The 14,415-nt window shown below is 38.4% G+C and overlaps 1 protein-coding gene across 2 annotated transcripts in view; it reads right to left on the bottom strand.

The window, feature by feature from the left end:
- The window catches only part of LOC141432154 (endoplasmic reticulum chaperone BiP), a 34,691-nt gene that overhangs the window by 17,186 nt on the left and 3,090 nt on the right, over positions 1 to 14,415 (bottom strand). The window contains exons 2-8 of one of the 2 annotated variants that reach the window (XM_074093735.1): positions 13,529 to 13,676; positions 10,609 to 10,828; positions 9,488 to 9,576; positions 6,524 to 6,667; positions 4,851 to 4,967; positions 2,843 to 2,936; positions 14 to 1,171 (exon numbers count right to left, since the gene is read on the bottom strand). In XM_074093735.1, coding sequence (XP_073949836.1) covers positions 1,110 to 1,171; positions 2,843 to 2,936; positions 4,851 to 4,967; positions 6,524 to 6,667; positions 9,488 to 9,576; positions 10,609 to 10,828; positions 13,529 to 13,676 — 874 coding nt within the window. In that variant the 3' untranslated portion in view covers positions 14 to 1,109. Of the gene's footprint in view, positions 1 to 13; positions 1,172 to 2,842; positions 2,937 to 4,850; positions 4,968 to 6,523; positions 6,668 to 9,487; positions 9,577 to 10,608; positions 10,829 to 13,528; positions 13,677 to 14,415 lie in introns of those variants that run through there. The other variant, XM_074093817.1, reaches the window with a different exon arrangement.

Below are 14,415 nucleotides of genomic sequence, written 5' to 3'. Positions count from 1 at the left end.
CACAAAAAGATCGCTCATTGGATAACATTTATTTCATATAAAATTATATTACAAACAACAGTCTCTGTACTTATCAATAACCTATATTTTTCATAATGTCGACCAAGCCTATAATAAACCCTTCTTGGGATAAATTTATCCGCGAATTACATATTTAGGATATGCGTGTAGATAAAATATTATTCGTGTTGTTTATTTGTATGGTATATAATTATAACCAAATATTTTCCGTGTATAATTACCCAATAAATCATTCGTCATTTGAATTGGAATTGATCACTTTTTTTACTACTCTTTTTCATCTTATTTTCTTAAAATATAGATGATTTAAAGATACTAATTTGAATATCTGGGCATACAATGGCTTAGTTAAATTTAATTTGATTTTTAAAAATATCAGAAACGACGTCTCGTAAATTACATTATAGCGGACGAAACTAAGTAAAGGCCAATACAATATATTTTAAAATGGTCTTCGAATCACGGCACATTGGTAAAATACGAACAATGCCAATACGGTATTTGACTATTTTGTATATGTTTTATAAATTAAAACTACACAATGCCTGTTATCGAATAGAAAAACAATTTTTAAGCTACCTTTACAAATAACAAAGTTATGAGGGTTTGAAATTCAAGATTAGACAGAGAAAGACATACTGGCATGTGACGTCACACGCCAGTACCGCCATACTTGCTGCATAGAGAAAAGCGAGACTGGTATATAGATTTTTCAAAAAATCACTTTAAATCCAATTTTCAACCGATTTAAATTTTCTCTTCGCTAAACACTATCTGTTTGTCTATATTTTCATAATAATATTAAGATATGGCAAAATCAGGAGTTGTCAAATACCGTATTGTGGTCGAATGATTTATTCGCGGACAAATTATTCGTGAATTAGAAAAACGTGAGTTATTTATTAGAACAATTATTAGGATAACAACTTATTCGAACAATACCTATATCTAACCTGTATGACCTGGGTGAACTTGCAATCAGACCCCGCCCTATCATAGATTTTATTCTGAACTTAAAACTAATATAAAAACCTACACCGTGTCGTTTACCTTAAATATTATTGCTTGCTCGTTGTCATGTTCACTATTCACTTCTTATTAATTATGCTCAGAACCAGAGGCGCGAAATACGTTATAATGCAGTCGGCACCTGAAATAAAGAAATATATCGTGAAATTGATGGTACACAATGATTGATTGTTTTAACTGTGACACGTTTTATGCGCATGCTGTACAATATTTTATGCGCCGGGTTCTGATAGTATTATGATAACGCCTCGGAATAGCGACTGTCGCTTAACTATCGCAAACTGTACGACGGGCGGCGCTTGTCACCGCGCGCACTGAGTTTCGTGGTACGAGGAACTCAGTTGTTGTGAAACGGAAGGCCGCCAGGAAGTAGCCGTTTAGGTAGCGTGGACATTTTAAGCTAGAAGTTAGGAGATACTGAACGTCTTGATACAGTGAACAGTGTAGACACGTAAGGCGCTGTTTGCCGTATAGTTACCGTGTCGTGGACAAGCGGCCTTAGGGTGGCCACTGGCCAGAGGCCTTATTGTCTGGGTAAATCAACTTTTTCTTGTTAGGTTTTCTATCCGGTCGTCTAAGAGACAACAGCGACAGACAAATTGGGATGCACCAAAAAAAAAACCTATACTTTTTATTTTAGTTTTGGAAAGAATAGGATATTTTAAGATACCTTATATATTTGGATGAGTATTTAATTTTTTATATTTTTTTTACGGAATACGCTGGATGACGTCACAGTCACGTTCCATTGCCTAGAAAAATTCAGGTGGTACATAACATAATCTGTGGCATTACAATTTGACAATAATTCAAGCACGGCTTAGAGTCCTAAATGAACCGTGACAAATAGTTTTATTTATCTCTCTTCTTTTAGCTTTGATTATTCCTGTTTATTTAATGGTGTGATAGTAAATAGATATTTTTTTATTAAAATCTGATACTTAAATTCTTTTGTTTTTACTTGTAACGTAGTAATTTAATAATTTAATTTGTAAAAATACATTGGAAATACTCGTATACATTTCGGACTTTACGATAAATGACAACTGTTTAAGGCCGGGTGCGCATCATGTGATTAAAGTTCTATCTTTGTCACTCTTTGACAGGAACATTTCAAATTGCCACTTTGCTTACGAGTGTAGACTTGCTTTTTATAACTGCCTTTGTGACGGTACACTGCAGGGGTCAAATGAGGGTCATTACTTAAATTTTGTTTATTTAATTCAGTTTATCACATTTTTGGAATCTGATTTCTGAAAACGCTTCACAAAGCCTATTTCTCCAAATGGTTTTCGATTTATTATATGTTGTCAAAAATTGGGACATCCCAATGAGGGCTATCGTTTTTTGCCTCACTAGATGGCGCCCTGTTGCGTGAGGTTTTTAAGTATGGCTTTCAAAGTCTGATAATACGGGCGTGAAAACAAAGTTTAGATTAAAAACATATTTAATACACCTTAAAACCGTATCATAAAAATATCGTGCATGCCACAGTGTTGGAAGTCCCCGTTTTGTTCGGAAAAAAGGGAGGACAAAGGTTTCCGAAAGACAAAACTGTCTCAAAACACAGACATTCATTGCCCCGGAACGCAAATTTCCCATAATTAATTTCAGATATTGCAAATTATTCACAAAATTATTCTAATTATAAATAAACCCGCGTAGCTCACCCAAAAACTATGAGATTTGACATTTCGGAGACCTCACGCTACACTAGCGCCTCTAGTGGCGAATTCATACGCGATAGCCCTCATTGTTGTTATCTCATTGGAATACACTAAGGAGTACTAACCAGCACGCCGCATGCACACCAGAGTCTCCATCAGCGTGGCCGCCACCTCCCCACTGTCGCCGCATTTAGCTATCATGGCGTACTCTCCCGACACCTGAAGATAAAATGGCGCGGGCATTAACGCACTGCCACCCCCTTCTCGTGGTCATTCAGTCAAAATATCTTTTCACTTCTCACGCTCGTATAGTTCGTGTTTATGCTGGATCTAGGCGACATAAAATGACTTTTTATGCACTAGTGCATAAAATAAAATCTTCGTCTAAGACCAAGGTAATCAGCAGGGGTCGGACAAAAAGTGCGGATGACGTAAAAATTACGTAATCTTTCACACAAGATGATGTTTTTATTTAAACTTCCGTGTGACATGTAGTAACAAAATAGCATTAATGAAGTAACAAAATAATCGTAAACAAATCAATGGAATTCAGTGAATAAAATAAATTTCATATCGTTTAATACAAGACTATAATTTGATTCGTTCTCTGTATTCTGTTTGGAAAGAGAAAAACGCTGATATTTTTAAAATTTCGCTACCACTATTAATTAATTTATTACAATTTTTTTAAGATGTGCTTATTCTAAAAGGGCATAACTCCAAAACTACGACACAATAGATCCATTACTTTTGTCTGGTCTCTTAAAAAAAAAGATCACGTAAATCTGACGTAGACGTTGCATAGAGACAATATCAAAATTATGACAGCTCCTTTTTCTGGTGATAAAGGCAATGGAAACATATCTATTCTGTTGTAGTGTTGGCAAATTCAGACATATTTTTAAATTTTTTGTATTTTTTTTTAATATGGAGAAATCAATTATAATAAATATTTTCCCATGTTCAGGAGGCAAAACTCTTTCGATTCCTGTAGTAATTAAAAGATGTTTATTTGAAATCATGCTATAAGTGGTTTGACGTCATCGGCACTTTTTGTCCGACCCCTGGTAATCAGGTATCAACAGCCATAAACAAAGAAGTTTATAAATATATTTTTTAAAATATAAAATAAAAAAAATCAATCAAATCAATCAAAATAAATCAATAAAACTAAAAAAATATAATTATATATAGTAATGCATGAAAAATAAAATGTACATAGTAAGTGAGCAATTGTTTCCACTGTTGCTATTTCGTTTCCTCGCCATCGAAGTGAAAAGCAGTGTAAAACGCGAGCATTAAACCCATTTTCCCCTCGACGTGTCTAAGTAAGTGCATAAAGTAAAATCTTCATCTAAGACTGCTGCAGCAGGTCGTCGCGGGCGCAGCTCGTGGGGCAGACATACCTACCTAGTAAGAGTTAATGCAGGTCATTCTCAATGGTTCGCGGAACACATGATAGAGGATTTAATATATGGATATAGATAAAATATTGTATGCAACTGTACGTAATTAGGCCTTAAAACACTCATGTGACCCTATTATGAAACGAGGCGTACATAAACCCACACTCGTGTTTTAAGGACCCCTATTACGATACAGTTGCATAAAATACTAGTTATTTCGTTCAATTAAAATTGTATTCAATTAAAAACGCAAACATAATTTTGATTTCATTTTACCGGTAAAATTCATATGGCCCTTATATTCTTTTGAGTAGTATAGATTTTTTTTTATTATGAGAGGGAGGTGAACGAGCAAGCAAACTTATCATATTAAATACCCAAGACTCGAGAACAAACATTCCTATTTTTCATACCAATATCTGCCCCGACCGGGGCTCGAACCGGGGACCTGAAGCTTCGTAGTCAGTTTCTCTAACCACTGGGCTATCCGGTTGTCAGCATTTGCTGCACTTGTGAAGAATTAGTAAACTGACCTGATATATGAAGAGCGGATGAAGATAGAGTAAACTGACCTGGTATATAAAGAGCGGGTGAAGATATAGTAAACTGACCTGGTATATAAAGAGCGGGTGAAGATAGCGTAAACTAACCTGGTATATAAAAGCGGTTGGAGATATAGTAAACTGATCTCGTATATAAGGAGCGGGTGATGATATAGTAAACTGACCTGGTATATGAAGAGCGGGTGGTTAGGGAACTGGTCCTTGGTCCGGCGCACCACGTCCAAGTAAGGTAGCCCCGGCTTCACCATCAGGAAGTCTGCGCCTTCCGCCACGTCGCGCGCCTGCCGACAACCCAACGGTCAGCAACCCCTGTCAACCCTGGGACAGTTGTGACATTCTGACAACAAGGTTGCATTTTAATACGCTACGTTACCGTCAGTGCGCAAGTGAGTCACTGCGTTACAGTCAGTGAGCTGCTCACTGATATTTTCAATTCGAACGTCAGCGAGTAACTAGTGTGTTCAATGCCTGACGATGGTGCTTTAAATGCAAGGTTTGATTGTGCTCGCAGAGCTACTTTTGTTTTATAACATTTTCAACTAACTTTAATTTCTACGAATAAATAATAAGTCAGGAAGCGTAACTCAGAACAAATTCCACATGAAAAGTGGCCATACTTCCAAAACGACCTATGATTGAAATTTTCGAGGTTGCAAATAGACGTTATTGTTGATTGGTTAACATTCAGAAATAAAGCAGGGGGTGGTTTGCGCGCGTGATGCAATGTCAGATTCACGGCAAATGACGCGCAGAACACTGTTTTTAAGCCCCGCCTACTAGGACACGCAAGACCATTTTTTTAACGCAGTTACAATTCCTGAGTTATTATTATTCGTAGTTTAATTTAGATAATTTATTGAACCTCAAAGTTTAATCGCTTAATCAGTCGATATCGGAAGTAGCGGTAAAGCGGTATTAGATTCCGTTTCCACCAGAGATTAGCGGTCGTGGTCGTGTGCGTCGCGGTTTAGTGGAACGTAGCCATGGTTAGCTTGTCAGTGATCAAGTTACAGATCTGTTCAGTCACGAAGGCGCTCCTCCACATTTTATAATTGTAGTTTTAAACGTATCCGTACGACAAGTCTATGTGTGCGTAGCTCGAACGTGTTCTCAGTCGCAAGCGTACCGTCAGTCGCGCACACTGACACAAAGACAAAGTTTTACACAGAGGTTTACTCGTGCACATTGATAATTAGCTGTGAAGGGACGCGCCTTCGTGAGTGAACAGATCTGTACTATACGGTATATCAATAGAATTTATAAAAAGTGTAAACAAACAGATTGCATAAAAATTCTTGTATTAAACACCCACTGGAATCAAATACACATCAATAACACATTTGTCTATAATTCGTGTCTTTTAACTACACGTCTAACCACTTTTCCACAAAAATTCACTTGATTTCAATATTAAATTTTCATTTGAAAAATCTTCGTCAAAATCTAACGTTTTTTCTTGAATGAAACATGTGTATTGTATAATCTGTACTCTGTAGTAGCATAGACTAGGGTAGAGATGGTGAAAAATTTGAGATTTAAAAAATCGATTAATGATCGATTGAATAAGCGATTTTTATTTACTTACCTTAAAATTAAAACAAATAGGTACTGCTTTTATAATTGAATAAACAGTCTTTGGAATTAAACCGAGTATTAGTCAAAAATACTTTGATCTATTCAATTAATAAGTTAATCAATTTACAAAACAGATTAACTATTTTGCAATAGCTTCTAGGTTTTCACATCACTAAATGTCATAGTGTCGTGTTAATGGTGTCTTTGTTTACACTTTTCATAAATTGGATTGAAATACAATATAGTGAGTGGGGCAACAGACCGCGGCGCGAGCGGCGAGCCCGGCGCTGCCCGGCGGCAGCTGGTAGCACTTGCGGTCGCCCTCCATGGGGGAGCTCTTCATCGTGTCGCGGAACGGCCCGTACAGCGACGACGCGAACTTGCACGAATACGACAGCAGCGACACCTGACGGAGACAACATGAAACAGGTCTAGCGAATTTCGCCAGTGAAAAGTCGGAACACGCGGCTATACCCGAATGCTGCCAACGTGTCTATATGAATCATGAGTCAATCAACTTTTGTAGTGTTGTTTTCATTTATGAGTTCTTTACATCAAAAGCATAAATTCCTTGTAGCGATTCACTCCAAATTTGTTAAGTACTTATTTGTTTGTTATTTGTTGTTGTTTGTTTCAGTTGTTATTTTCGTTGGCAAGACGATTCTTACCTATATTTGTTACCTTTTATTGAAATAAATAATATACATTATATTAACATGATGATTGAAATAAAAACTTAGTTTCTCCAAGTCTCCAACAGCCAGTGTTATTATTTTGTTTGGGGGGGGGGGGGTGTAGGGGTTCGCTGTCGTCTATAAACTTTAACAGGGGTACGTGGAGCCATAAGTTTGAGAAACCCTGATTTAGAGTCCCAAGCAAACATCGATAGCGGCGAAATACGTCTAGGGTAAAATACTACACGGAAAATGAGATGCTATAAATTTATTAAGGAAAATTAAATTACACCAACAATGCCAACTAAAATTAAAATAAACAATGCTATAAATTAATTATACTAATTTAAAAACCTATGCGAAAAATTACGTCAAGTACAAGATTCTATTGAAATTTTGTTAGTTCGAGGTGAAATGCTATTCGGTGAATCGCTACAAGGAATTTATGATTATGCTTGAGGTAAAAGGCTACCAAATGGCTATTCTGTCCCGTGACTCAGGAGACACCTGTGATACACTTGCTTAGAAAAATGTTTGCATCATACTTAGCAGATGAGATGAGCCATGAAGAGATCGCCTTAAAACTGTCACAACTCCTAACTTTCAGTGGATTTGTACCCCATACAATCATACTTTTAATAAGTGACCCAGGAGACGTCACCATGGCAACCAACTACACTAAAAAGTTGATTGACCCTTAAAATATTAACTAGTGTTTACTAGCGGCTCCGCACGCGTAAACCATTAGATCTAGCATGCAGTTGAATTTAAATTCCGGGATTTTACTAAATACGGTATTTGACAACTCCTGATTTTGCCATGGCTTATATATTATTATGAAAATATAGGTTTTTGCAGGTGCTAGGACCTTGTGCAAGGTCCGTCCGGATTGCTACCACCATCTTGCTCGCTAATCCTGCCGTGAAACAGCAGTGCTTGCACTGTTGTGTTTCGGCGTGGAGAGTAAGACAGCCGGTGAAATTACTGGCACTTGAGGTATCCCATCTTAGGCCTCTAGGTTGGCAACGCATCTGCAATACCCCTGGTGTTGCAGATGTTTATGGGCGGTGGTGATCTCTTACCATCAGGAGACCCACTTGCTCGTTTGCCATCCAGTCAAATAAAAAAAAAAAAAAAAGGTATACAGACAGTGTTTAGCGTAGAGAAAAATCAAATTGGATTTAGTGTTTTTTTTTAAATTACTTGCGTGTTACGTCACATGCAAGTATATGTCTTTCTCTGTCTAATCTTGAATTTTAAACCTTTATAACTTTGTTATTTGTAATAGTATTTTATGCAACTGTATCGTAATAGGGGTCCTTAAAACACGAGTGCGGGGGTCCTTAAAACACGACTGTGGGTCACATGAGTGTTTTAAGGCCTAATTACGTACAGTTGCATACAATATTTTATCTATATCCATATATTAAATCCTCTATCATGTGTTCCGCGAACCATTGAGAATGACCTGCATTAACTCTTACTAGGTAGGTATGTCTGCCCCACGAGCTGCGCCCAAGACGACCTGCTGCTGCACGTGGTCGCCCCCCCCCCCGTGCTGTAATGATGTATGAAATCTCATTACGATACAGCCGTGTTCATAATAGAATCCAATGTCGTCATCATCCAGTCATCCCAGCCTATATACGCCCCACTGCTGGGCACAGGCCTCCTCTCAGAACAAGAGGGCTTGGGCCATAGTTCCCACGCGGGCCCAGTGCGGATTGGGAACTTCGCACGCACCATTGAATTGCTTCGCAGGTTTGTGCAGGTTTCCTCACGATGTTTTCCTTCACCGCAAAGCTCGTGGTAAATTTCAAATGTAATTCCGCACATGAATTTCGAAAAACTCAGAGGTGCGAGCCGGGGTTCGAACCCACGACCCTCTGCTTGAGAGGCGATAGGTCAAACCACTAGGCCACCACGGCTTCCAATGTCGTAATGCTGGTCATTACCTATGGTTTTGAACGCATAATTGAGGATTTACTATATGGGTGTAGATAAGGTAGCTTAAAAATTGTTTTTCTATTCGATAACAGGCATTGTGAAGTTTTAATTTATAAAACAAAAAAAAAATTGACAAATACCGTATTCTGAAATTGAATTCGAGATTTCATCCCTATCCCGTGGGAATTTCGAGATTAAAAAGTTATTAGTTATTTTTTAGGAAATTTTGTCGCCTTCCGTGAAGTCGCCAAGCGGTCACAGCGGAGGACCAGCGTTGGCCTACCCGGCCAACACTATGCTGAGCTGGGACCGCTTCGCGAGTTCGCATATTGTTGTTTTTTCGTTCTTTAATGTATTTTTATTATGTTTTGTGCGAATAGCGAATAAATATTTCTATTTCTATTTATTTATTTCTATTTAAAAAGTAACCTATGTATTATTGAACTTGACTGAATTATTGTAAAGTTTCATTACTCCATTCAATACTATTTGCGTGATTCAATAGATTTGGCTCACTCTTCATACAAAATTACCTATTTCTGGATACATTTGAGGGCCAGATTTTTGCCGCCCAGTACATCAGTAGGATCCCATGCCATGGTTACCTGGTTTTCCAGTTTGTTGGCAATGAGAGCATCCTTGATGGCCTTGATTCTGTTGTCCATCATGTCAGACGGCGCCACCACGTGCGCGCCTGCAAACATATGAATTACTTTACCCGCGGCTTCGCACGCGTAAACTATTCGATCTGGATTTGAAATTCCGGGATTTTATAAAATTCCCTCGGGAATTCCGTAAATTTCCAAGACTCTAAACCCAGCTTGAAATTTCAGGATTTTATCCCTATCCCGTGGGAATATCGGAATAAAAAGTAGCCTATGTGTTATTCCAGAAGTGCAGCTATCTACATACCACATTTATTCCAAATCCGCCCAGCCGTCTTAGCGTGAAGGAGTAATAAACATACATACACACACCCACACATAATAATATTAGTAGGATATGAATTAATGAAGGTCAAAGCTCATTAGAGCCACCCAGCACCAGACCCGCACCACCTCGCCACTAGCGGTTATCATTCCTTATACAGGTCGGCTCATTTAGATCGGTCAGTATGGGAAAGTCTGAAACTATAAGACATACGAAGATCTGTTCTTAGGAATCATGTCATCGATTTGAATAACAAGAAAAACTCCATTCATACATGCTGCCTGCCATTGGGAGGGGAGGGATCTGGTAGACTAAGGGGCTGTTTCACCATCCGTTGATTAGCGTTAACCGACGGTTAAATGTGATGCCGTCTCCGTCTATTCGAAGGGGGGGGGGGGGGGCGACTGGGGCGGCTGTATACAGTCATTAATTATAACCATTTAATTTCAATACTTCTATCGATTTTAGCCCCCGAATCGGTCCTGGGTGGTTATAAAAAAAATAACCTTAACCTAACCGGCCGGACTTACAACCTCGTGATTCGGCAGCATAATATGGCTTTATAATATTTTTTCTTTGTATGTTATTAGTATAGTAATGTAACTCAGTAATGTACGAATGACAAGGGTATTATTTCATTAGAATAGCAATCTGAGCACGGATACCTTATATCTTAGGTGTCTATAGCTAGACTGCTGAAATCTGACCAAGGACACAAAAAGAGTGGATACAGAAGGCTAAAAGGGCGCCAAAGGCATGACTCGCCCGGGGCGCATAGACGGCTAAGGCGTCTCACCAGCTTTGGCGTAAGCGAGCGCGACCTCGGCGATTCTGGCGACACTGGCGGCGTGGTCTATGGCCCCGCTGGGTGTCAGCACGCCGCAGTGCCCGTGGGACGTGTACGGACACAGGCACACGTCTGTCGTCAGCAGGAGGGAGGGGAAGGCCGCCCGGAGCCGCGGGAGCGCCCGGATTACCGGGTTGGAGGCTGAGTCCGCGTTCGAACCCGTGGCATCCTGGGGACAGTCGGAGCTACTTTCAGTAGGATTTATAAAGGTCATTAAGCAAAGCCTGAAATTTTCGTGGCACTATTGGAGTCATCACAGTGAGTTCTCATTTATCGACTACCCTTATTATAATAATCGATCTACATTATAAAATATAAAGTATTAAGTCGAGGGCATAAATATCTAAAAGTACCTATTATAGGTACATACAGCCAAAGCAACAAATCAAATCTATTGCAACAACGACGTAAATGCAATTTTTTCAAAAAATAAAACTTATTAATGCAAAACGCTAATTCACAGCGTTTCTCATCATAAGTCATTTTTTGAAAAAAGTACATATACGTCGTTGTTGCAATAGAGGTGCGAAATATATCGTCACTACTTTAAAAAAAAAAAACGGCCAAGAGCGTGTCGGATACGACCGAAATAGGGTTACGCCATTACGAAAAAATTAAGTAATATTTTTCTAAGGATTTCGTATTTTATACGGAATCTTCTATAGTTTAGGTATATTTTATTTCTAGGCTGCTATTTACTCTTAAACTACTAATAATTCTCAAGCAAACTTAACCGTTATAGTTTTCCTTGAAAGTTTGATATACTTACTAGCATCCTGATTTTTTTCAAATTTTTCCACCCACCGGTTTAGATTTAAGAGGGGGCGGGGACGCTCGAATATAATGAAAATTTACACTTTAAAGTTGAATATTTCGCAAAAATATCGCTGAATCGAAAAATCGACTTAGCAATCCCCTAATGGTTTTAAAAAACCTATCCAACGATACCCCACACTACAAGGTTGGATGAGAAAAAAATCACCCCCACGTTACGTCTATGAGAGGAACTGTAAAAAAAATATTTTTGCATTTTTTATTTTACCATTTTGTCGGCATAGTTTACTTATATATCCGTGCAAAATTACAGCTTTCTAGCGTTGATAGTCCCTCAGCAAAGCCGCAGACGGACGGACAGACAGACAGACATGGCGAAACTATAAGGGATCCGTTTTTGCCATTTTGGCTCCCGAACCCTAAAAACTGCTACCTCAAAATCGATAATTTTTTGAGTGAACTTTATGATCATTATGTCAAGTTTCAATTTTGTTAACATATTGATTTAGATACGAGATTTTTTCAAACTAGATGAAAACCCGGCTTCGCTCGGGTAAAATGTAGACTCATAATAATATGTTTGAAAAAATTATGTATATTCCCAGCCTTAATTATTATCACAAACACTTTAACGGCTAACCTACGTATCGGTATTTCACCAGTAGATATTTTCCTAAATCTTATTTGCCCAAATAACTATGATGTCTCTGTCTTATAATCAAAGAAATTAGACCTAAAGGGCTCCATATACGGTACGATTCGTCTGTACGATCGATCTGATGAAAATCGACGAATCGTACCGTGTGTGGGGCCCTTAAGAGGTCACAATGGAGAATGCAAACCTGTGACACCTGTGACACGTGGTGACGTGACACTAACGCCACTTTGATGTGATGACTTTGACATGTTTACTTCGGAGCGCCATTACATATTTAGTAATTTATTCAAGTTTATATTGAAAATACTCGATAATCCGAATTTTTCGCCTACAAGTTGTCGACTCGGATTTACTAATTTTTTACGCTCTTCAATTTGATGTGCATTTCGTTCGAGTCTACCGTAGACCGGTACGAAATTATTAATATAGATTAGTATACATCAACCTTATGTTTAGTGGCATAAAAGTGTACCTATAGATATTTTTGACATTTTAGTAACATACATACCTATATTTATTACCTTGACTGTACCTAAAGTTCAGTTTAGATTTCTTATTTCGAGGCATTTTCAATTTGTACTGTCACCAGCACCAATATCTGACACAACAAGCGTGCATAAATATCTGATCCAACTCTATTTCTAGGGCCGGAAGGATGTGTCAGATATTTTTGCATGCTCCGCTGTGGCAGATATTAATGCTGGTGACTGTACTCAAAAGGAAATCGAAAACAAATTGCCAATGATAGTAGTAGTAGGAAAGCAGACCAGAGGTTAAGAAATGCTGCTTTAAAGGTTGATTACGCAGAGCTGGTAAGAAACTTAGATTGTGGGATTACTGATTCTTTTTGCTTTTTTGTAACTCTTCAACCGGAGACTGAACTCAAGTACTCAAAACTTAGAGCTGGTTCCGACTTGTCGGATGTCGGGCGCGGATTTTAATTCATCATCATCATCATCATCAGCCGGAAGACGTCCACTGCTGGTCAAAGGGCTCCCCCTTAGAACGCCACAAAGAACGACAACTCGCCACTTGCATCCACCGGTTTTCCGCCACTCTCACGATGTCGTCAGTCCACCTGGTGGGAGGTCTGCCAACGCTTCGTCTTCCGGTTCGTGGTCGCCACTCGAGGACTTTTCTACCCCAACGGTTATCTGTTCTTCGAGCGATGTGGCCTGCCCATTGCCACTTCAATTTGCATAATTTTCAGCTATGTCAGGTTTTTTTTTTCCTAAAACGGCAAGTGAAAGCCATAAAAAAAAAAATTGGATGTTCCAGTGGCAGAAAACTTTGATATGAAGCTTTTCATACTTGTCCGACACCGATTTTCTTTAAAAATTACCAACATTTGACACCCGACAAGTGGGAACAAGGTCTGTCTCTCATGGATTTGTTCTATTTTAAAAATCAAATAAATCTAAAACTTGGGTTACCTACCTTGGGCAATGTGTCTATGATCCCAAAGATGAGTATTGACTTGAGTCCCTTCTCCACCAACTCGGTGAGTGCCGGGATCAGCTGGTTGATGCCATATCGGTAGACATTGGGCATGCTTGATACGGGCTGGACAGCGTCATCGTTTTCACTGGAAAATTAGACATCAAAATTAGAGATGGGCCGAACATGGGTTTCACCAAATACGAATATTGGGCCGAATGTTCAGTAAAACTTTTACCGAACCGAATATTCGGCATAATTGATTCCTAAGTAGAAACTAGAAATATGATTCATTTAAATTTTTTTAAGTACAATTTTATTTAACTTGAGTAAAACAAAAAACTTGCTTAATTTCTCATGATAGAATCCTGAGTGATTATGATTGGTTTTTTGGAATCTTTTTGTATTTTTTATTTCAATTACAAATTTTTACTTTTACAGTCATCCCGTAAAACCTAAATTGAAAATACAAACTGAAATATAGATGCACAGAAAAACCAGAAAAATAAGACCAGCACTGGGAATCAAACCCAGGGCCTCGGCATTCCGTGCTGCTGGACCAGCAGTGGTGTAGCGGTATAGCACACGGCACGGAATGCTGAGGACCTGGGTTCGATTCCCAGTGCTGGTCTTATTTTCTGGTTTTTCTGTGCATCTATATTTCAGTTTGTATTTTCAATGTGAGTGATTATATTAACATATTATTTTATTATAAAGATCATACTTACTTATATTTTGATTTTAATTAATAAACATCTTTTTTATCTGCTGTTATCCTACTAATATTATAAATGCGAAAGTTTGTGAGTGAGTGAGTGAGTGAGTGAGTGAGTGAGTATGTTTGTTACTCTTTCACGCTGAAACGGCTGGACGGATTTGGATGAAAT

Source organism: Choristoneura fumiferana, chromosome Z, assembly GCF_025370935.1.
Source record: "Choristoneura fumiferana chromosome Z, NRCan_CFum_1, whole genome shotgun sequence".
In the NCBI taxonomy this organism is placed as follows: domain Eukaryota; kingdom Metazoa; phylum Arthropoda; class Insecta; order Lepidoptera; family Tortricidae; genus Choristoneura; species Choristoneura fumiferana.
Note: the sequence above shows the minus strand (reverse complement) of the source record. Positions and strands in the feature narration are given on the sequence as shown.